The 21,496-nt window shown below is 41.9% G+C and overlaps 2 protein-coding genes across 2 annotated transcripts; both read right to left on the reverse strand.

Moving 5' to 3' along the window:
* Nucleotides 1-2,838: 2,838 nt before the first annotated feature.
* On the reverse strand, nucleotides 2,839-7,232 carry LOC128786893 (alcohol dehydrogenase 1). The gene is made up of 9 exons (XM_053940604.1): nucleotides 6,869-7,232; nucleotides 5,859-5,960; nucleotides 5,501-5,642; nucleotides 5,097-5,184; nucleotides 4,766-4,985; nucleotides 4,371-4,631; nucleotides 3,954-4,083; nucleotides 3,497-3,635; nucleotides 2,839-3,086 (listed from the first exon to the last, which is right to left on the reverse strand). Exons 1-9 carry the CDS (start codon nucleotides 6,884-6,886, stop codon nucleotides 3,062-3,064), a joined length of 1,125 nt encoding a protein of 374 aa, XP_053796579.1. The 5' UTR covers nucleotides 6,887-7,232; the 3' UTR covers nucleotides 2,839-3,061.
* Nucleotides 7,233-10,465: 3,233 nt separating this feature from the next.
* Nucleotides 10,466-20,963, reverse strand: LOC128786892 (alcohol dehydrogenase 1). Its single transcript, XM_053940603.1, has 9 exons — nucleotides 20,862-20,963; nucleotides 18,908-19,009; nucleotides 17,581-17,719; nucleotides 15,389-15,476; nucleotides 15,061-15,280; nucleotides 14,087-14,347; nucleotides 13,491-13,626; nucleotides 12,095-12,233; nucleotides 10,466-10,679 (listed from the first exon to the last, which is right to left on the reverse strand). Exons 1-9 carry the CDS (start codon nucleotides 20,877-20,879, stop codon nucleotides 10,655-10,657), a joined length of 1,128 nt encoding a protein of 375 aa, XP_053796578.1. The 5' UTR covers nucleotides 20,880-20,963; the 3' UTR covers nucleotides 10,466-10,654.
* Nucleotides 20,964-21,496: the final 533 nt, after the last annotated feature.

A 21,496-nucleotide genomic window follows, 5' to 3' on the forward strand; every position in this document is an offset into this window, starting at 1 on the left:
TCAGCACCATGCAAGCAAAAGAAGTTACCACTTCATGACCTTGACTAAACTATCCACACTTTGTCACATGGTTCAGGTTTATGTAAGTTCTGTAGGAGAGGACTTCCACTGCTGCTTTGGATTTTACATTTGTTTGGTTTTGGTGTTGTTCTATCAGGTGTTACGTTAATCAGGAACATCGGCTTGGATCAGGAAAAGAGAAGGAGAGCTTGGAAGCACTCTGAGCATGTGGGAGGGAGACCTGGCAATCATGTTCTTGTTTGGTGGATATGGTCTGTTTCATGTGCCAAGTAGGGAGAAAAGTCCAAAACAACTAGAGATCTGTATTACTTTTTTTTTCCTTTTTAATTTTTTTAAACTGTATTATTATGCCTACCCTAGAGGCATTATTTTTTTAGTGAGGCTTTTTCTGTACCTTAGTTTAACTTTGAAGCACAAGAAGACGTGGGGGAAAAAATCACTTGCAAGCTTGGCAGGCAGTGTATGGCTGAATGAAGATGCAAGTGATCTGCCAGGGTACCCATCCTGGGACAGTGTGAGTGCCAGTGGCAGAAGCTGGCTGTGTGCCTCCCTCAGAAGGAGGAGCTGGTGCTTTGGCACTCAACTGCTGGCTGCAGCCTCACATACTGGTGAACAGATTGGCAAAGCACAGGGAGGCTGGAGCAGGCTTACAAGTTACCCAGAAGCAAAACTGAAATGCATTAATACAAACGTTGCCTGGTTTGTTTTCCCCAAGCAGATATGGTCCTAGATTGACCCACAGGTAATTTTCCTTCCATTGATACTGTAAATTTTTCAAATAAACCCAGTAATTTTGTTAGAAATATTTCATTAGAGCTGGGATAACCTGTGCACTAGTTCCAGCAGTGGATACTTGAGTGCAACTCACTTTTTGTGGGGCATTACTCTCAAAATCATCCTTTTGAATTCTGATTTAAGTTTCTTACATTTTCTGTGGAGTACTGGAGGGTAATACTTGTGCTCAAAAATGCTCAAAGCTGGTTGGTATTTCTTTGGATAATTCTTAGGTAATTGCAATATTTTGTAAACATAAATATAAATCTAAATATTATCTGTTAATTCAATAAATGGTTGGTTCCAAGGAAAAACTTTAGGAATAATTTCACTAATTGATCCAAGTATAATTCTAAAGTATACTAGAGTAAAATAACTTTTCAAAACAAATCTGATGTACTCAAAATAAATGTGAAAGTGACCATGACATTTTTGCAGTAAAAACACATGAAGCTGGGATGCTGAAAGATGTTTAATATTTTAGATATGGGAATAAGTAATTTTGGGAGTTTTGCAATTGAACATTCGATTGAATATTCTCAGGTATCTGCATTCATTGAAAACCAAATAAAACACAAAAAGCTGATCTAATATGTGCTGATTTTAATATGTTAATATTAAAATAACTATACAAGTTGTGCTGTCACCTCCTTCTTTGCACTTGGCAGCATTTTCTTCTGGTTTGTTTAAATGTCTTTGCTTTCAAATGTAATTATTTGGCCAGCTGTGAAACAAGTGATGTTGTAGGAATCAAGCAGAATTTGAGGAGCTCTCTAATTATCTGCTAAAATTTGAAGTCCTGCCCAGTTAGTGATTGTTGCCAAAGGGGCAGAAGGATCTCCGAGATGCAAGGCAGCATGCCCGGAGAGCAGGGACAGGTGACCACCAGGTGGCCCTGGTGTAGCAGAGAGCTCCTCAGTACTCAGAAGGGCTTACGCAACTTTTCATGTAACGACATTTCGAAAGAATTGGTAAAGCGCAAGTTACAATTTACTTTAGGCAGAAGTTTTTTATAGTGATCGAACTTCTTTTTCATCTAGGTCTAGATTTTTTCCAAAAAGGAAAAAAATATTATCTTTTGTCCCAATCCTGCACAGATTTATGTGGTTATATTTGTTAGACAGATACTTGGTAAATTGATTACATTTTTGAGACTTGTCACTTGTATAAAATTAAGACTGTGCACATGCATGTGCAGTATTAGGAAAACATTGTTTATTGGAAGTTCTTGGAGTTTTCTCAGTAAGGAAGTTCTAGAACTCAGTTAATTAACATTTAATGAATTATACTGGTGTTAACTCATTACCGGCATTCTTATTGTCTTACGTTTAAAAAGTAGTTAGGAGAATTATAGCTAACTTTTATGTCATGGCAGAGTGATATGTGCAGAAGTTACTAAAAATTGGTGGACTGGTTGGGATTTGTTTACCTTTGATAACTCATTTGTGTGTGTGTTCATGATATTCTGTGTAATTGCTGATTGTGCTAAGGGGTTTCCAGAAGTTCAAAGGGCTGTGGAATGTGATAAGTGTTGCACAAAAGAGGTCAAGAGGCACGGTAGTGTTATGAGTCCAATGTTCAGCACTGAAAGAAGGATCTGTTTCACAGAATGACCATCTTGGAGTGAAAATCCTTTTCTTTGGGGAAAATTTTTCAGAGTTGTACTGTGATATACTGTGGGACTTGGTGTGGAAAATATATTAAAACTACAATAGCATTTGCCAAAATAAAACCACATCCATGGATGCTGTATGAGTGTTACATCATTATAAGAAAGTTATCTACTGCCTTATATAATATGCTTCAGAGCAGCAGCAGCAGGGCTGGGCTTTGCTGGAAGATGCAGCATTCACACAGCAGAGACGGGGGCAGAGAGGAGAGGGCCCAATTCACTGAGGCAGACAAAGGTGGGAGGCAGCAGCAGAGGACGGGCAAGGCTGTTGCTCACTGCTGAGACCAAGGGTGTGGTGTAAGGGCCTTCAATGTGAGGGGGAGCTCCCCCTGTCCTCTGGAAACACTTTTCATTGAATGCACTGCATGGGATGAGTTTGAATGAAACCCTTTATTAGTAAAAGCATTTCTTTGGGAGAGACATCTATCTGGATTTTGTCCAGGCACAGCAGGACCAGCAGTGACTCCAGCACAGGTGAGTTCCTCATTCTCTTCTCCTGGTGCCCCACAAGGAGAGGTGCTGGTTGAGAAGGGCCCGGGCCAGGAGAGCATCTGCTGCACTGGTCCCTCCGCTTGGCTTCCTGGGCTGTGTCCTTCAGAAGAGCAGTACAGTGCGGATACTGAAAAGTGGAAGGGAAGGGAGGGTTTGCTGCAGCTCAGGAGCAGGCAGTGTGGCAGGCAGGTGTGCCTGGGGACCAGCCACCTTCTCTGTCATCCAGTCTGTTCCTGAGTGAGCTGCTTGAGGCAGGCAGCAGCAGGGCAGCCTTCAAATCCCTGCTGAGGGGAGCCCCTCACAGGATTGGGCCACAGGATGTGTGCTGAGCTGAACCATGAGCAGGAGGGTTCCCTGTGCTGAACATGGGCTCTTCCCTCTGGGCCATGGCAGATCTTGCCAGCATTCAGCTGTGAGGCCCTGCTTCCTCAAAAGGCTCATGTGCTCTTTGGGAAGCCAGCATTGCATGCTCTGCCAGTTGGAATTTTAGGAGGAGGTGCTGAGGTTTGCTGAAGCTCCTGCTGGTCAGGGTCTCACCTTTTTCCTGCATGTAACAACTCAAATCCCTCGTTCACTTTAGCGAATGGCAGCGTGTGCGTGATCAGCAAGTCTGAATTGAATTTCCTCTCCAAGTAGCTGGAAACTAATTTGGGGATACATTCCCTCGTCTTCCAGCCTAGAAACAGGAGAAAGCAGGTGCATGAATAATGGTAGAAAGGCTGTTATGGTAAGGTAGTGTTACTGTGAAGGTCAGGACTGAGTGACCAGTGCTAGTGGCACACACATGTGAAATGTTTTCTGCTCTTTAGGATGAGTGGGTTACTGTGTGAAACAGGTAGAGGTTTATTTGCATGTCTAATGCTAATGTTCAATGCAGGCAATGCAGTGCTCCTCTTCAGTTGTCTTTTACTTGAAAACCCTCTTTTACTATGACATGTCAACCACCATGAAAGGAAAAGCTGAATTGTTTAGAGTGTATTTTTAAGTCTTATACCTCCAAGCATAGTCCCCTTCCATGTACGCCCAGTCAGCAGAAGCACAGGATCAATGGAAATCTCTGAATCAAGTACCCCAACCATCACACAGACACCAGTGTTCATATTGCAGGAAGCCAAGGCAGCAATCTGATGGAACAGGCAGGAGAATTAGAGAAAGCCCTGATGGATTGGTCAGGGGAGGGCTCTTTTTGTGCAAACTCCTGCTCCTCCCTGGTCATCTGAAAATACACATCCCAGCTTGTGGAGCAGACCTGGAGAGCTTGTGGCCTCTTTTAAGATTCGTGCTATTTTCTCTCACAGATATACCCAGCAGTGCAGGTAGCAGGTGAGGAGCTCCCCATGGGGGTGAATTTTACCCTGAGAGGAGCCTGTGATGATCTGGGAGGGAGGACAGGTGCTGGAGTGCCACCTACCATGGTGTCCACATGCCCGATGGCCTCAAAGGAGTAGTCCACGCCCTGCCTGGTCATCTCAGTGAGCACCTCCTGGATGGGCTTCTTGAAGTCTCGAGGGTTGACGCAGTCGGTGGCTCCCAGCTCCTTGGCCTTGGCAAACTTGTCGCTATTGATGTCCACAGCAATGATGCGGGAAGCTCCAGCTGCCTTGCAGCCCATGACAACAGAGAGGCCAACTCCTCCAAGGCCAAAGACAGCACAGGTGGAGCCTGGTTTTACCTGCACAGACGGGACTCTTGTGAGTCTCCAGTGGGAAGAGGAGGAGGAAGAGGGGGAGGAGAAGGTTTCTTTTGCACAGGATTGATGAGGTTGTGAGGGTGGCCGTGGGGTGCTAAACACGCCTGAATACCAACCTTGGCTGTGTTGATGGCAGCCCCATAGCCTGTGGAAAACCCACAGCCAAACAAGCAGACTTTGTCCAGAGGTGCCGCAGCATCTATCTTGGCAACGGCGTATTCTGGGACCACGGTGTATTCTGCAAAGGTGCTGACCCACAGGAAGTGGTGGATCTGCTTCCCTTTGCAAGAGAAGCGGCTGGTCTTGTCCGGCAGCAGGTTTTGTGGTTCAGAGAAACTGCGGGGGAGATGGAGGTATTTGTATTTGATTGACTGAAGCACTGATGGGGGTTCAGATTTGTCATAAAGTCAACCCCATATAGATGTAGGGGAAGGCAAATAAACTTACTGGGACTTCTGGCAGCAGTTGGATTCAGGATTCTGGCAGAAGCTGCATTCCCCACACTGAGGGAGGCAAAGTGGGATCACTTTGTCTCCTGCAACAAAGTGCATCTCTGTTAGATGCCTTTTGCACCACAGGCCCTGAGGGCATTGCCTGTTGAATCACCTCTCCTGAGCTTTCTGATAGTAGGACCCTACCATGAACGCTCTGCTTTCCCTGTAAGGATGAATGCTCCAGGCCCCACTCATCTACATGGGGAACAGATTGGACAACTGGGCATGAGTGTCCAGTGCAATGAGTGTGCACTTTGTTTTTTAACCACTGACTCTGGAGCAGGGGGAAATTTCTGAGCTCTTGGCAGAGCTTTGAGGCCTGAATCCTGAGCATGCATTTGAGTGTGTGTTGGTTACCTGGTTTCACAGAGGTCACTCCTTGTCCAATGCTTTCCACAATCCCAGCTCCTTCATGGCCAGGGATAACTGGGAATTCCACATTAGGCAAGGAACCTTTCAAAATATGATCATCAGTGTGACAGATGCCTGTGGCCACAATCTGTTTTGAGAGGAAAGAGTAAACGGTGATTATTTCACTTTAATGGTGAAATAGTCCAGCCACTGTTTATCTCACTTTGTGGAAGGATTTTTCACAGAACTTCTCTGGACAGTTAAGGTACATGGGTGGACAAAGGTCACTTGGTTTTATCCAAGCTACAGCCACAAGATGAGTAACACCCACAAGGGAGAAAAAGTTATTAAAATGTATTTTTACCTTGATCCGGACTTCCCCTGCCTTTGGGGGTGCAACTTCCACCTCCTCAACAGAGAGTGGTTTGCCCGGGGCCCAGGCAACAGCAGCCCTGCACCTGATAACCTGGAAGCAGCCAAGAGGAATACATTGCAGGGAGAAGTTCACCTTTGACAAAAGCCCACGACAGTTGTCCTACAATCTCCAAAGCCAGAGCTGAACAACATGTTTCTCTGTACGTTGTAACACACACTTCTAGAGCTACACAACTGTCCTGTGCTGTTTTCTGAGGGTTGCTGGTTGGGTGGGATTTGGTGGGAGAGCAGAAACACTGGAGTACTCTGCTGTATGCAAAGCCAAAAAATGTTCAGTAAACACTGACTTTGTGTGAAGTGTGAAATACGAAATGAAGTGATTGGTTCATCTGGTGTATGCGGCAGATGTGGCAGCTTAAGGCAAGCAAGACAGAACTTTAAGTTTCAGTGGGCAGAAAGTACCTAAAAAGAGGTTACAAAACAGTCCCAGCCTGGCTGACAACTAGATAATTTCTCTCCTTGCCAAAAGGATGATTTGTGTGTGACATGGCACAAACCCTTCCCCCCGATCAACTCAAAGCAGTTTGGCATCAGCAAAATGGAGCTTGCAGCTCGAAAAAGGTATTGCCATGGACAAGGTAGAGTGCAGGAGGTGAGTGGCTGAAGAGGGCAGCGCTGAAGAGCTGCGTTTGCTGCCAGAGCAGGAGCGCAGAGTGGGACTGAGCAGGAGGGTTTTTTTCAGAGCAGCACAATTCCATATTTTGTCTCCTGAGCAGCTGGGCAGGACAGAGGGGGAATGCACAACTTAATGCAGGTGTGGACACGTGCAGTTGCCTGAGAGCAGAATCTGGTGAACTCCACAGGGGTTTGGAAGAGGTGGGGGAACAAGGTCGGAGGAAAGCGGGCATTCAGAGCGGTGTGCAGGCTGAGCCTTTTGCAGCGCATTTCGCCAAGAGCAGGGCACCTCGGAAAGGAGGATGGGAAATGCGTTGTCCTTACTTTTCCCGCAGTGGCCATGTGGTGTTAGCAGAGCTGTGTCTGTCGCTGTCGCAGGCTGGAGGGAAGCTGCTGCCTCCGCGTGTTGCAGAATCCCCCAGGCGTGGAGCGGGAGCAGTCCCGGTGCGGCACCGTCCCTGGAGAGCGCTGGTTAATCTGTGTCAGGCGCTGGATGCTGGGCGGCACCGTGAGTGCTGAGGGGAGGAGCTGGATAGCGGCAGGGAGATGGATAGGAGCAGAAGTGCTCCAGGGAGGCTTTTATCAGCGACTCTGCCCTTGCTTCATTCCCTGCCCTCCCCGCCTAAAAGGCTGAGAGAGCTCAGAAAATTGGTTTATTCCTTCCAGCTGCTTTTGGCAGGTTTGGAGAGAGGAGATCTGCATCACTGCTGGGGCTTCCTTGGCGTCCCCTTTTTGCCAGGTTGGAGTATTTGACCTGGTGGCCATTCACACCACAATATTTGCAAAGACGTTAAAAATTAAAAAAACAAAACAAAACAAAAAAACAACCAACCAACCAAAAAAAAAAAAAAACCCACAAACCAACCCCCCTCCCCAAACCACCAGAAAAACCAAAAACCAAATAAAGGCCCTGAAAATGTGGTTTGGTGGACAAAGATGCATCGCCTTCTGGGATGAAGCTTTACTGTCTGTGGTATTGCAGCTATTTTCACCAGAGCAGTTAGGGGAGGGTCTGTCAAGTAAGGATTTTTTTTTCCAAGGACACATTTCCTTCATTCCTATGTAACCAGGTTTGTGGGTTCAGACCCTCTGGGCTCTTCAGGTTCCCCCAGAGCTGTTTTCTGCTGAAGCACTGGATAAGGTGATGTGTAGGAGAGACAGAATGAGCAAGAGCTTGTTGGAGGACCAGGATAAGATCATCACCATGTGTGTTTGAGAACTGTTTCTGTGTTTGGGAAGACATCAGCCCCACATTTATGTGTTCAGCAGACTGCCCACAGAGGTTTGTGTTGGTGCTTGCTACTGAATGTCCCAGCCCTGTTTCATGGGCTGAGGGGGGAGGTTGGTAGCAGCTCCAGGACTCAGAGTTGGCTGGCCAAGCCCCCAGCTCTCAAGTTCCCTGAACCTGTCTCCAGCTTCAGGGATGCAGCCCAGCTGCTCTGTCCTGCCCCAGCAGCTGTTTGAGCTCTTGCACAGAGCATGGCAGCCCTGTGGTGTGACAGTGGTCCCAGCTACATGGACATGCTGCTTGGCATTCAGTTTCCCAGCCCTGGTGGTCAACCCAACCTCTAGTTGATTACATGCTCCTGTCTTGGAGGTGAGCAGCTGGCTCTAGAGCAGACATGCACTTGTGGATAATTTTTATCTGTATTTCAGGTAAACAGGGATGTTAAGCAGTTTTTCCCAAGAAATTTCTACTTTTTCATACATTTGTTTGCACACCTCTGGTAGCCTCAACCAGACCATGAATGATGATGATGTATAATTTCCCAGGAATAAGGAGTTTTAGAATGAAGTTTTAAAGATTTTCAGTATTCAGCCTGGTCAACCTGTTGCATTAAAAAAGAAATAAATCTTGCATGACTTCTAGTATGATTTGTGTACCTTGTTAGAGAAAAAATAAATTTATAGTCTTGTTGTCTCTCAGCTATCTGTGTAGCACAGTTGTTTTTATTACTGGGATCCGTGGTCTTCATCTGATAACCAGGAATCATTGGAGGAAATTATGTTGTGTGGGAATGATAATTTGGCCTTGATGCACTGTCAAGGAGCATGATCTTAAAAGCATGTGAAAATAGAGCTGCACACTGGAGCATTCCTGGGGGAGTGTCTGGGTGGGTGGGGTGTGGTGGGAGAGCAGAAACATGGGAGTGCTCAACTGTACACAAAGCCAAGTGATGTTCAGTTAAACACTGCCAATAGTTCAAGGTCTGAGGAAACACCATTTGTGCTTTGTCTGGTAGTTTGCTTCTTGGGAAGTTACTGGATTTCTCATATATTTTGTGGATTTTTCGTGGTGTCATCATGTGCTAGTGGACAGTTGGTGCTCTGATGGGGCATGTGGTCTCTATTTGCTCCCAGGAAAGCTCCTAAATGGAGGCTTACACAGAGCTGTGCAAGAGCTGTCCAGAGCTATCCAATGCTCCTGGACCCCCCTGGAGTACCTCAGGGCCAGAGAGTCATTAGGAAGGGCCATCAGAACCCTTCTGTCCAAGCTATACAATCACACAAACAAATTCATCTTCAGCTGAGTGTTGATGAGGGTCTGCAGGCAGAACACTCCAGGAAAGTATGAACTTTTTGTTGTTCCCCAGTCAGAATACACTTCATTCCTCCATGTGAAGACAGATCTAGATGGCTGCCTTATAAAATATCCCTAATAAAAATGATTTAATGAGTTTATTGTTTTGGACTCCAGCAACTATTGTACTAAAGATACTAACAGCTGGCGTTTACTATGCTTGGCAGATGACAACCACAAAAATGGGCTTTGCATCATCCTGAAGAGGATAGAAGTGAGATTTGTTGTACTTTAGCTCTTTTACACTGATGACCAAAGTTCAGCTCTCAATTGTTGTGTGAATTTAGTTTATAGATGTGTTTAAGGTTAAACTGTAGTCTCTTGATTCTCAAATCATTAAACTGTGATCTCTTGTCCTCAAATCATGAAACTAGCTGGGCCACTCAAAGACTCTTTCTGCTGACACAAACAGGTAAGTAATCTGTAGCACAGTCCCCTTGCTTCACAGGCTCTTCTACCCAGCTGCAAAGCGTGTGAGTGCCTGCGAGCTCTGATTAGTCCATGCTAAAGATATGTCAATGTGGACCATATTTGCCAAGATAGAAATAGCTCCTGTTTCTTTTTCCACATTGCAAATTCAGAAAACAGTAAGATGGTTTATGTTTGGGTTGTTGCAAACTGTTACCAGTCACCTGTTTCTTCCCATTTATTCTGTATTCATACTTAAGAAATTAAGGAGCCTCCCCTTTGTATAAGGGGAACAAAAAACAATACTTGATGCACATTTGTATTTCTTCACACTGCTTCCCAAACATCAGAGGCATTTGTATAAATTGGCCAAAGGTCTTAAACCACACTGTTCAACAACTAAAACAACCCCAAGAAAGAGGCATAAAAATAAAAAATAAAAAAAAAAACCCAAAGCACCAAATACCGACCACAATACAGAACAACATTACACCAGTTTTACATAAAATATTTGTGAGTGTTAATCTGGTAAAATACTGAGTGGTGAGACATTCTCCAGTACCTAAGTCTATGATTTACTTAAATTATTATTTCAAACACATGGTCACCATAAATTTTAACTTCTGCTATATCATTCCTTGCTTATTAGGCACTGGAATGATACAGTCATTCAGGGTGGATACACAGTTCTAACCTAGAATTTTACTATGCTGAACTGCATGTAGAAATTTTTTAAGCTTGCAGTGTTATGGAAGCCTAAAGTAACAGTTCCCTTCCTTTTTATTTTATTAAAAGATTATTATAAGTAATTTTTAAAAATCCTAACTTTTTAGAACACCTGTGACAGGAGCAAGTCCTGTAATTCATAACTGGCTATTTAAAAAATTGCAGCATAATATATAGGATTTAAAACAAGAATGATGAAAAAGAGGTAGAAGGAAAAAGATGACTTCGTTTATAAATTCTGTGCTTGAAAAGAGAGGCTGGAGCTTAATTCTTTTATTCAAAGGTAGTGGTAGATCTTTCAGGATAATCTTGTTTTATGTTTCATGTAAGTTGTATTTGAGGACAGTGAAGTTCATACTGGTGCTGAGCCATCTGCTGGTTAATATCTGGGAATCCTAAAATGTCAGGACACTGCGGATGCTGCAATATAAAATGACGAGTTAGTGATGCCCTGGGCTGGCATCAGCAGAACACTGCTGTTTTCTCTGATAATCTGTGCTATTGCTGTCAAACAGGTACTCCCTCCCTGCCTGCCCCCGCCCTGGCTTGCAGTAAAATGACAGAACAGATATGCAAACTTTGCTGCAGATGTAGAGAACAAAATTCACAGAAGACTGCAAAGCCTTCACTGGTGACACCCAGGGCTCTTGGTAATTAAGTACCAGCTACAGCCAGAGAAGTTCCTCAGAGAGGGGCTTAGACACATCTTTCCAATTACAGCTTATTGGTATAGGTTATTCTGCTCTGAAACACTGAAGTACTAATACTCCATAAAAATGATCAGCTGCAATGTGCCTCCATCTTCAGGCGGACTATCAGTATCTTAGCAAAGCTGCTGGCATTTCTGTCCTCACCACTTTCCCATTTGTTATACTAAAAACTAAAACTAGCATTTACAGCCTATGTAAAAAAAGGACAATCAAAAAATGAAGTGTGTGCTTCATCGTTAGAACCTGAGAACAAACCTAGGGACTGAAATTCTTCTGTTACTTGCTCTTTATATTCAGAGCAAGGAACATCTAAAACAACTGCTAGCAAATGACAATGAAAACATGACTGTAATTCTCCAGACTCTGTAAGTTATAAACATCTAGAACTTTCAAAAAGGGTAGTCCCCACACATATTAAGATATACAAATGTATTTCCTACTTCTGCTAAGGACAGTTTTCAATTCCCATGGTTAGTCTTGTCAAATGTCTCTGACAAAAAAAAATTTCCAATTTCATTACCCTGTGAAAACAGTCTGAGCTGAATTTCCACAATATTTGAGGAAAGCACAAGAGTTAAATTCTGAGTTTGCAATGTATATATATACCAAGTACTTTCCTTTTTTAAAAGCTCTGATGCTCAAGGTAAAGTACCCAGTGACTTTAGGACCAATTGGACTGGGACTCTGTTCTCTAATTCACAAGAGGAATAGATTATTTCTGTGTTCCTGCTCCTCATCCTGAAATGTTTCTTGGAATATGATGTAGCTAACACTTGACACTCTGCAGCTTGGCACTCCCATGCTCCCTTGGTTGTGTGCTTTTTTCCAATGGGTACTGGGACTTCCTCAATTGTGTAGTCTTTTCTTCCTCTGCCACCCAGTGTCTCTGCTCAAACTAAAATCTGAAAGTTCCTTTGCAAGGGCCTGCTGCATTTCAAAAACGGAAGGTTTGCTGGCTTTATTACTCCAGCTGCAACCCATGGGAACACACTGGGAGGAATTAAGGGGCATGCTGGGCTGCCTTCCCCAGCATGAAGGGGAAGGCCGTGAAGTCAGATTTTGTCTTACCATACATCTCCTTTAGGTTATTTATACAGAACCTTTACATTTACAAATTATGTTTACCTCTTTCCTGTCCTTAGAAGATCAAATCCTTCATTGATCTTTGTCAAAGGTAGTGTGTGGGTTATTAATGGATCCAGAACAAACTTTTTCTTCATATAGTCAGCAACCAGTTTGGGAACTGCATCTTTACTCTTCCAGCCTGAATAAAACCCCACAGAAAATGCATAATGAAATTAAATGCTTCTGAAAATACATAAAACCCAGGGCAGATTAAATTTTTAGATAAACTTTCTATAGGAAAGTAATAGGATGAAATGTGGCAGCATGGCTTTACCTTTGTAACACAGGGTGCCAGCAGAAAACATGGGACAAAGTGCAGCTATTCCACATATACCAACCCAGTAAAAGACTAGTACAAATGTCAGTCTTTACAGAATCCAAACTTTCCCCCACATCAAACACTGTTTCAACTTAATTACACTTCATACAAAAGCCAGAGTGCCAACAGCCATGTTGGTAAGTTGAAACTTGATTGTCTGCTCAAAACTGGGGAGTGGGTGGTGGATGTGTCTCTCTTTTCTTACAAGCACCACTAGATAAAGCTGTCATAAACAGTAGAATGCTCTTCCAGAGGAACCTGATTTGTCTCTGGTATTTTATTCAGGTATCTTTTGATTACATGAGGGGAACAGGTTACAAGTGAGAAAACCTGGTATTGGAAACAAGTTTTCTATGGCCTTTGAGTTGAGCAAGCTGAGACTTGCTGAGTGTGGGACTTCTGAGAGAGCTCCAAAAAGAGAAAGAATGGGAAGGGACTGTTGGCAGCTGGCCAGGGACTAAGTTGTGGTCTGACCTCTGTGGAAATCAGCTGAGTGTAAGCCCTGATGTCCTTTACAGTCCTGACTCTCCATCTCTCCTGCTATCTTTCCCTCTCTATTCCTCTCATTCTCCTTTTTGCACTTGCTCTTTTTCTCCCCTCCCTCTGTCCTCTCTCCCTCTTTATGATTTTCTCTTCTTTTTTTTTTTTTTACTTCATCTTCTATCCTTTATCTCCTTTTATCTCTCTCCTTACCTTTTTTCTCCTCTTTATTTTTATCCAACCTCCTCCCTCCCCTCCCCCTCATTTATTTTTCATTTCTCTCCCCTTTTACTCACTTTCCTTTCTTCTTTTTCCTCCCTCTTTTTCTCTGTTTTCTGTCTTTTTATGTCTCTCTTTCTTTTTGTCTCTTCTTCTCTTCCCTTTCTTCCCCCTCCCTCCCTCTCTGTTTTTTTCCTTCCTTCACTTGCTATTATAGTTCCCATAATTAATTCCCTTTCAACTTCTTTATCAGCAAAACAGCCATCAATACTGCTTCCAATAACACAGCCTAAGCAATTAATTTGATGTATCCTGTTTCATTCAAGATGATTTACAAGTTTCTCAAGCCAGTTGAACCACATCTTTCCAAGTCCTTACCTCCAAAGACCGAGCCTTTCCAGCTGCGACCAGTGAAGAGGAGCATGGGATCAAAGGAGATCTTTTGTGCTGCAGGGGGCACTCCCACAATCACACTGACTCCGTAGTTATACTGACAACAGGCCAAGGCTGAAGTCTGCATCAGAAACAGAGGGACACCCAGAGTCAGGCAAGATTTGTCCTTGGGGCACAGAAATTTGAACTCCATCTCCTCCTCTCAGGGCTCTGCTTGCAATTAATTTTTTGTAACTGAAACCACATTAAAAATTGTCCATTGTATCTGCTCTCACTGGTTAAGTATATCCTAGCTTTGCTCCTGTCACCCATTTTGTCTAAACTATTAGTGATAAGCCACTTTTGAAGAGCATGTGAAATACGAGACATGTAGCCACCCTGGTTTGGCCAGGGCACTATAGTGAAGTTCCCTTTCCTAAATTTCTGTGCATGCTTCTGTCCCTGCATCTTAGTGGCTGACAGCTGCACTTAACAGGTTTGAAGTTAGCTTGGTACTCTGCCAGTGGCTCCCAGCTCCTCGGTGCTTGGTGGCTTGGTGAAGGGAGAGCTAACAGGTCTCACCTCATCTTTTGGTTGCATACCATGGTATCCATACGGCCGATGACCTCGAAGGAGTAGTCCACACCCCCACCGGTCATTTCCATCAACACTTGGTGGATGGGCTTGTTGAAATCTTTAGGGTTGACGCAGTCGGTGGCTCCCAGCTCCTTGGCCTTGGCAAACTTGTCGCTATTGATGTCCACAGCAATGATGCGGGAAGCTCCAGCCACCTTGCAGCCCATGACAACAGAGAGGCCAACTCCTCCAAGGCCAAAGACAGCACAGGTGGAGCCTGGTTCCACCTATAATAACAACCATGTAAACATGGCATATTGTTACAGGCTAGGGAAAGTACCATGCATTTCCTCATTATCAACATGATTTCACTTAAGCCACTTGCAATTTAGAGTTTACCTGCTGAGAAGGATTTTGCACATGGATACCTGCTAGTGCAGTAGCCAGCTGTACTGTTATAATGCTACATGTGACTAAGAGAAATTATCCTTGACATACATTTCTGAGACTAAGTTTTCATTATATGCCCCAGCTTCCGGTTTAGACACACTTTTTAAATGATATTCCAGTGGTGTTAAGATCTGTAGCATCAATCAACTGGAGACAGTGCCAGCTCTAAAACTCACATTGATATATTGCTCATATATTGCTACAGTTGTGAGTGTTGCCTATATGTGTTGCTCCTATGTATTCCTAGACTTCAGTTACAGTAAAAAAAAAGAAAAAAAAAAGAAGTCTGTTGCCCCATTTTTCTAGAGGTGATAAAGCTCTGAGGCAAAACATTATAGATGGTAATAAGCAATTTTACTGGATTTTGAACTAAAGACTTCTGAGTACCCTAGAGACAGAATCTGAAGTAGGCAAAGAACTAGTATCTTCTTTCCACACTGAACTAAACAGAGTCTGTACCTCGTGGCTGCCATGCTGACAACCCACTTGCAGGCTACACAATCTTGAACAGACACCATAAAATATCAGAAACACCCACCACAATATTTACCTTGGCAGTCTGCAGAGCAGCCCCATAACCAGTTGAAAATCCACAGCCAATTAGACAAACTTTTTCCAGAGGAGCAGCAGAATCGATTTTGGCTACAGCAGATTCATGCACTACTGTGTATTCAGTGAAGGTACTTGTACCAAGAAAATGGTAAATTGCTTTTCCTTTACAGGTGAATCTGGTGGTGCCATCAGGCATTAATCCAGCACTTTTACCAAGACTGCTCGAAAGATGACCAGAAATAATGGCAAATTAAATTTGTTGCTTATAATCAGTTTTGGATAAAGTCAAATCAAATTAGGGTTGTAAGTAATCCAAGAAAACTCACTCAGTTTTACTGCACAGGTTACCCTTGGTGTTTAAGCAGCTCTTGCACTCCCCACACTGTGGAACAAAGAGTGGAATAACCTTATCTCCTAGAAATAGAACAGTAATGACAGAGGATTTAAAAAAAGCAAACAAGATGCATGCAGGTAAAAACATGAAGCAAGTGTATTTAATCCCCAGGCAAGTATGCACTAGGAATGCAGTGATGGTTTTATTTCCTTCTGCTGCATTTGTAAGATAAACCATCTCTCTGTGTTTTATATAAAAGACATAATTAGGGCAAAGTTATGACAACTAATATTGATATGCAAAATTTCTGGTGTCTTTCCATAGAACTGAGTCAGACCTATGTCATAAAACTATGTTATCTACTGACACTTCTGAAGTACTTGTTCAGCAGGTTATTGCATCTCCTGCGTGAAAAGAAGGTAGTAATACACCTTCTTTCAGTAAAGAAACTGAGATAAAAATTGACATCCACTAGGACAGCAGATTGGAGTGCCAAGATAACAGGGCTTTAAACTGTGCATACAAAAAATGGAGAAATAAACATTAATTTGCCAGTCCTTTTAAGCATCTTTACTATATAGCAGTCCTATTACTGTTGTGTTGAGTAAAGGTAGGTAAAATACTTGTTTGAGAAGCAGTGCACACACAATTTAAGCCAGCATCTCTAATTCTCTAGCACAATTATGTGATTAACAAAGTAGAACATAGCTTCCCAGTGCAATTTTTTTACTCCTATGCAATTTCCACAGCAATGATATATGGTAAATGCCTAATAATCTCTAAAGAGGTACTTCCTAATATATATCAGTTTATGATTTGTCAGTTTTAAAATGTGGCTAATCCTTGACACATTGAAAGTCAAGGGAAATTTTTGATTTCCGCCAAAAAATAAAAAATACCTACAGAACATTAAATGCCCCCACTACCTCAATCCTGAGTTAACTTAGAACTGTGTTATGGTCTTAGTAATAATTTTGTTAAAGGAATGTTGCACAAGTGGAAGCCTTTTTTTCAGAACCTGGAGGTGTAAATTAAGCAACATCTGAGAAATGTGATTTTGTGCATGTATGTGTTCAGGCCTGCTATTTCAGTTCACCTGGAAACACGGGGCAGCAAGAATTACATAACAGAGAGATTTATGAACCCAGACATAACAGAAAATACAGCTAGAGCTGTCACTGAAATTTGCAATATACATATTTGTTTGGAGTAAAAGCAGGAATCTCTAATTTTTTTTTTTTGTTTTGTTTTGGTTTTTTTTTTTTTTTTTGTTTTTTTGGGTTTTTTTTGTTTTTTGTTATACATACCAACCTGCTTTGGACAGACTTCATGCTTGTCAATATGGATAAAGACACTGGAAGTACAGAGGTGTTAAAAGTGGGCTACTCAGGTATCATTACAAACTGCCTAGAAATTGAGTGATTCTGTGTAGATTTTTTTCACTGCATATTTTCTCTTAATAATTTAGCCCTTGTTAGAATTTTTTCGGTCCTATAAAAGTGTAGAGGAATCCCATCTCATCTTGCAGCACTTGGCTGAAAATTGCCATCTTTCACTATCTATGCACTGTGGTTCAAAGAGAACACAGGGAGACGAGCAGCTGTCCTCAGAGCAATCCAGTCCTCAGGGAGCAGTGCTACCTCACCTGCACTGGTGCTGCCCACCTGCAAAGCCTGCACCAGGGTGGGCACTCCAGTTGTGCCCTGATGCTTTTAAAGTGAAGTAAGACCTAAGTTCTGATCAACTGAAGTCAATGGATTATTTAGCTGTTAAGAGAATTAAAAGGTGCTTTGACATGTTTGTCATCTAGTGCTTTGCTTTGCCTTATTCTTGAGAAAGGTGAGCTGTATAAACTCTGTTCAGAGAACCTGCAGCTAATGCCTGATTTCATATGAACAACAGCAATGACTCTACGTTCTTAGTCCCACAACAGGAAAAGCACTATGTAGATGGAAAGCAAGCTGCAGATGTTTTTTTGCCAAAACCAAAAGAAATCGAGTAGAAAATCTGAAAGTATATTGGGGACACAGAAAGGCATAAACAGCAGGTTTATATCCTTAGAGGTATCCTTGAAAAAGTTGAAATTGGAATATTTTCCTGTGCAGTAAAAAGAAAAGAAAATCTTTGACTTAAGGAGGAGTCTGGAAACTCAACACAGGATTTGTTTTCAGTGTTGTTTCATACCTGGCTTGACTGAAGTCACTCCCTGCCCAACACTCTCCACAATACCAGCTGCTTCATGCCCAAGAATTATTGGAAAAGGCATAACCAATGCACCAGTTATCACATGGTCATCAGAGCGGCAGATCCCAGTGGCCATGACCTGATTCACAGGAAAGACAAGAATATTTCTGCATTTAATTGTGTCATGTTATATGCGTAAGTGAAATTATATTCTACATTTGGAGAAGCTGCTTGCTTCTCTCCAAAATCCAAGCTGCACGCAATAAATCTACAGGTAAAACAAATTTAGTTTTCTGATTTAAGATTTTCTTGGTGTTTATTAGTCTTTAATCTACAGGGCAAAACTCCTTTGTGAATGTTTGCTATGTAGTGCTGAGCTCTAGAGGGAGTCTGAAGATTTTCTGTATTTTCTGTAGAACTAATGTTCTAGTGATACAATTATATAGGGAGAACAGAGTAAATTAAATTATTCCTATTATTTATATGTAACTACTTAAAAAGAAAAGTGTGAAATATTATATAAATATTATAAAATTATGTAAATACAAATTAAACATCACATATTATTTATAAACATAGAAATATTGTGTATATTTTGTATTTATTACATTTAGATTATATGACAATATATAATAGATATTTTATATAAATTATGTATTATAAAATTATTTTATATATAATTACACAATAATTGTATTATTGTGCAGTGTATATACTTAAAATATTTGTATATATTACATTAAAAAAATTAAGCTACATAGTGTTTTATATGACATTTTGCCTTTTCTTCCAGCTAGAAAAGCACTATTTCTTTTGAAATATTCAGGTATGTGTTTACAACTTTTATTCTGACATATGGATTTGTCAGCCCCATGAGAGGGTTTTCCTCATGTATGTAACACTTGAAACTTTTCAAAAATTAAGGCAGCTGCTAAATTCCACTGAGGCCAATATCCAGGTAAAAAAGGAAGCTCCCAGGCCTAATGAGCTATTTCCTAGCCCAGATTCAAACAAAGCAAAAGAAATTTTCTTGCTCCACACTATAGGAAATTCTGATTTTTGCCTTGTACTGTAATTTTTTCAGCCTATTAGAAAAACAGATATCAGTAAACACAAAATGCAACCCTGACAATATATATATTTTTTTTTAAAGAACCTCATTATCAAATTAAGGACTTTAAACATGTTCATAGGAGCTCACTGATTAGTAACTACTTTCTAGTAAAATGTTTTCTGACTGGGTCTTAAAAATTTACAGAACTAATTCTGGTTAAAAGCAAGATAGAATGCAAGTCACAGGAGTTGTTGTAAATTTTATTTTCAGTACCTTTATACGAACTTCATGTTCTTTTGGTGGGGCAACTTCCACTTCCTCAATACTGAATGGTTTATTGGCTTCCCACAGCACTGCTGCCTTGCATTTAATAACCTACAAACAGAACAAAGAAAATGGGAATGGCACTTGCATTTTCAAGTCATCACACCAATTCTTCCCTTTCTGCATGTGAAACTCCTGCTCATAATTGTGGACACAAGAGAGAAACTACAGGAAAGAAAACCAAACAAAACAACAAAAATCAACACCAAAGGTCAGTGTAAGCCTGTTTTCCCCCCCACCAAGATCATGTCTGATTTTGCTCATCATTCTGTCACATCAAGTTTTCAGCTGCATGTGTAATAGTCTCCTAGGTAATGGGATACCTCACCCATTCTCATTGCTCCTTTGCTAACTTCCTTGGGAAATTTCTTTTGCTGTGTTGGATTACTTGTCTGTATTTGTATCTTCTTAAAGCTGGCACACTAGATGATGTCACTTATCAGGCTGTGATGAAGTCTGTATTGTCTAAAACTGTCTGTGTTGGGAACTGACAAAACTGCTAAAAATGGAATTCAGAGCCTAGTACAGATTTATAAACATTCTAGTATAGCCCAAGTTCAGCCATGAAGTGACGGCTGAAAGGACACCTGTGCAAACTGATATAGCACTACACAGAGGTAATCTCTCCTATAATGAGACATTAGTTAACTCTGTATTTTTCTGACTGCTTAGTCCCTGTGAGCTTTTGCGGATTGCAACAGGATCCCACAGATGCAGCAACAGCACATTATCACCCACTTCATCTGCTAAAACAAGCACTGCCATAACAGTTGTTTCTCTGCTCCTGAGTTCTACCAGTCGTGTGAGTTACTGCAGTGGAGGAGGGCAGGTGTAGAAACACACCTTTTTACATAACCCTTTAAAGGATTATGCTGCTTGGTTACATAAATTGCACTGTAACTCCCGTGTTATTCTAAGATAAACATGGTGAAATCAAAGCAGTTAAGCTATATCACAACCCTTCATTTACTGTGCTCCATCCAATGCTGAGTAGAGGACTGGACTTGGTGAATTTACCTAGAGTAAGCTACAATTAATTTTGCACTTGCAGTAACTCAGAGTTAAAGGGCATTTTTTCCCTTTCTCTTTTGGTTTTAGAATAGTGAAGACAGCTGGCAGTAACAGCAAATGATCTTGGTACTATCTTAAGGCACATTCTAGAAACGTACATACTTTCAGTTGTTTTCCATTTCTAGTTGCTTGTCCCTTAATCCCTCTTGCAGGTCCCTGGGTGCCTGTAGCATCTTGCCAGCAGTGCAAGAAGGAACATGTATTAGTATCAACCTCCATCTCTCTTGTCATCCAATTTCTAGCAAAGATGTAATGACTCACTTCAATCCCAGCTCAGTATTGCATTGCATGTGAAATTTACTTCTGGTCTTCATTAACTAAAGTTTGAGACTTGTTATATGCATATCCAAATTTAATGGCTGTCCTAATGCCAGCACAATTCACCCTGAAATTTAACACAATATTAGCTATATCTTCTTTTTAGAAAACAAGCTGATAGAATTATAAATATACTAAAAATATTTTAAACTACTGTAGGATCTCAGAATGGAAACTGGTAGATAAATACATTGATCTAAACACTTAGTACATTCTATCATATTTTAAACGATGCAATCAGAGATTAAAAACAGCTTGATAACCCAGACAAGATGTTATATTTATTCTAGTGCTGTTATGTTGCCTCAAATAAACTATTGCCTTGAAGAGTTAACAACCATTTCCTAGGAAACTACGGCAGCCTGCAAATGCAGCTTTTCTGTACCAGCTTCATCCTTAACTCTAATCTGTGCTATACCACCAGGATTTACAGTGTTCCTGCAAAGAATTCACATTTAAAAATGCATTACTCAGCTGCAGCAAAGAAACTTTCCTAATACAAACTGTTGCTTACTTTGCCTGCCGTGCTCATGTTGACTGGTGTGTCTGTTTTGAATCTTGCCACCGCTGATTTCTTGCACCAAGAACTCAGTCACCCCCAGAGCAGCTAGGTTGCTGGTACCACAAGTCCTCTCCAGTACACTGGAGCCTGGTTGTGTGAAGCACTCCCACAGGTGGACTGCTCTTATCTTTTAGCCAAGCCTCCCAGCTCACAGTCCCACCCCTTAATCAGAAAAAGTGCTAGAATGAGAGTGAACCACTCGTCTGATGAAACCTCACTCTTTCAGTGCTTCCATTTTCCTGACTCCTTTGTCATGCTCTTCCCTACCCTTTTTTGCAGCCCACCTGTGGTTGCCCGCAACATTATGGGACAAAAGCAACAGCCCTGGCTGGAAGCTATTTCCCTTTTTCCACCTCCCTGGAAGCTGATCTCCAAACCCACTACTCTCAGGGGCACTGTATGTGCAAAGAGAAACAGAGAGAGTGGCTCTTGAATTCACAGCAGCAGGGACACAGTGAGAACATGAAGGCTTTGCTGATGAACTTTGGTGACACTTTAAGAACCCAGCTCCTCCATTAAAACATGGGATTATGCAAGCTGCTTAACAAACATACACTGACTGTGTGGCTGTGGCTGTATCTGCTCCT

The sequence above is a fragment of the Vidua chalybeata genome, chromosome 4 (assembly GCF_026979565.1).
Source record: "Vidua chalybeata isolate OUT-0048 chromosome 4, bVidCha1 merged haplotype, whole genome shotgun sequence".
Classification (NCBI taxonomy): Eukaryota; Metazoa; Chordata; class Aves; order Passeriformes; family Viduidae; genus Vidua; species Vidua chalybeata.

Coding starts and splice junctions, on each gene's coding strand:
- LOC128786893 (XM_053940604.1), bottom strand. Junction 5,643..5,858: donor CAGGGGAAGTCCGGATCAAG/GTAAAAATACAT, acceptor CTCTCAAAACAG/ATTGTGGCCACAGGCATCTG. Junction 4,632..4,765: donor CTGCCATCAACACAGCCAAG/GTTGGTATTCAG, acceptor CCGTCTGTGCAG/GTAAAACCAGGCTCCACCTG.
- LOC128786892 (XM_053940603.1), bottom strand. Junction 15,281..15,388: donor AACCTGTGCAGTAAAACTGA/GTGAGTTTTCTT, acceptor TCTTTCGAGCAG/TCTTGGTAAAAGTGCTGGAT. Junction 14,348..15,060: donor CTGCTCTGCAGACTGCCAAG/GTAAATATTGTG, acceptor TTGTTATTATAG/GTGGAACCAGGCTCCACCTG.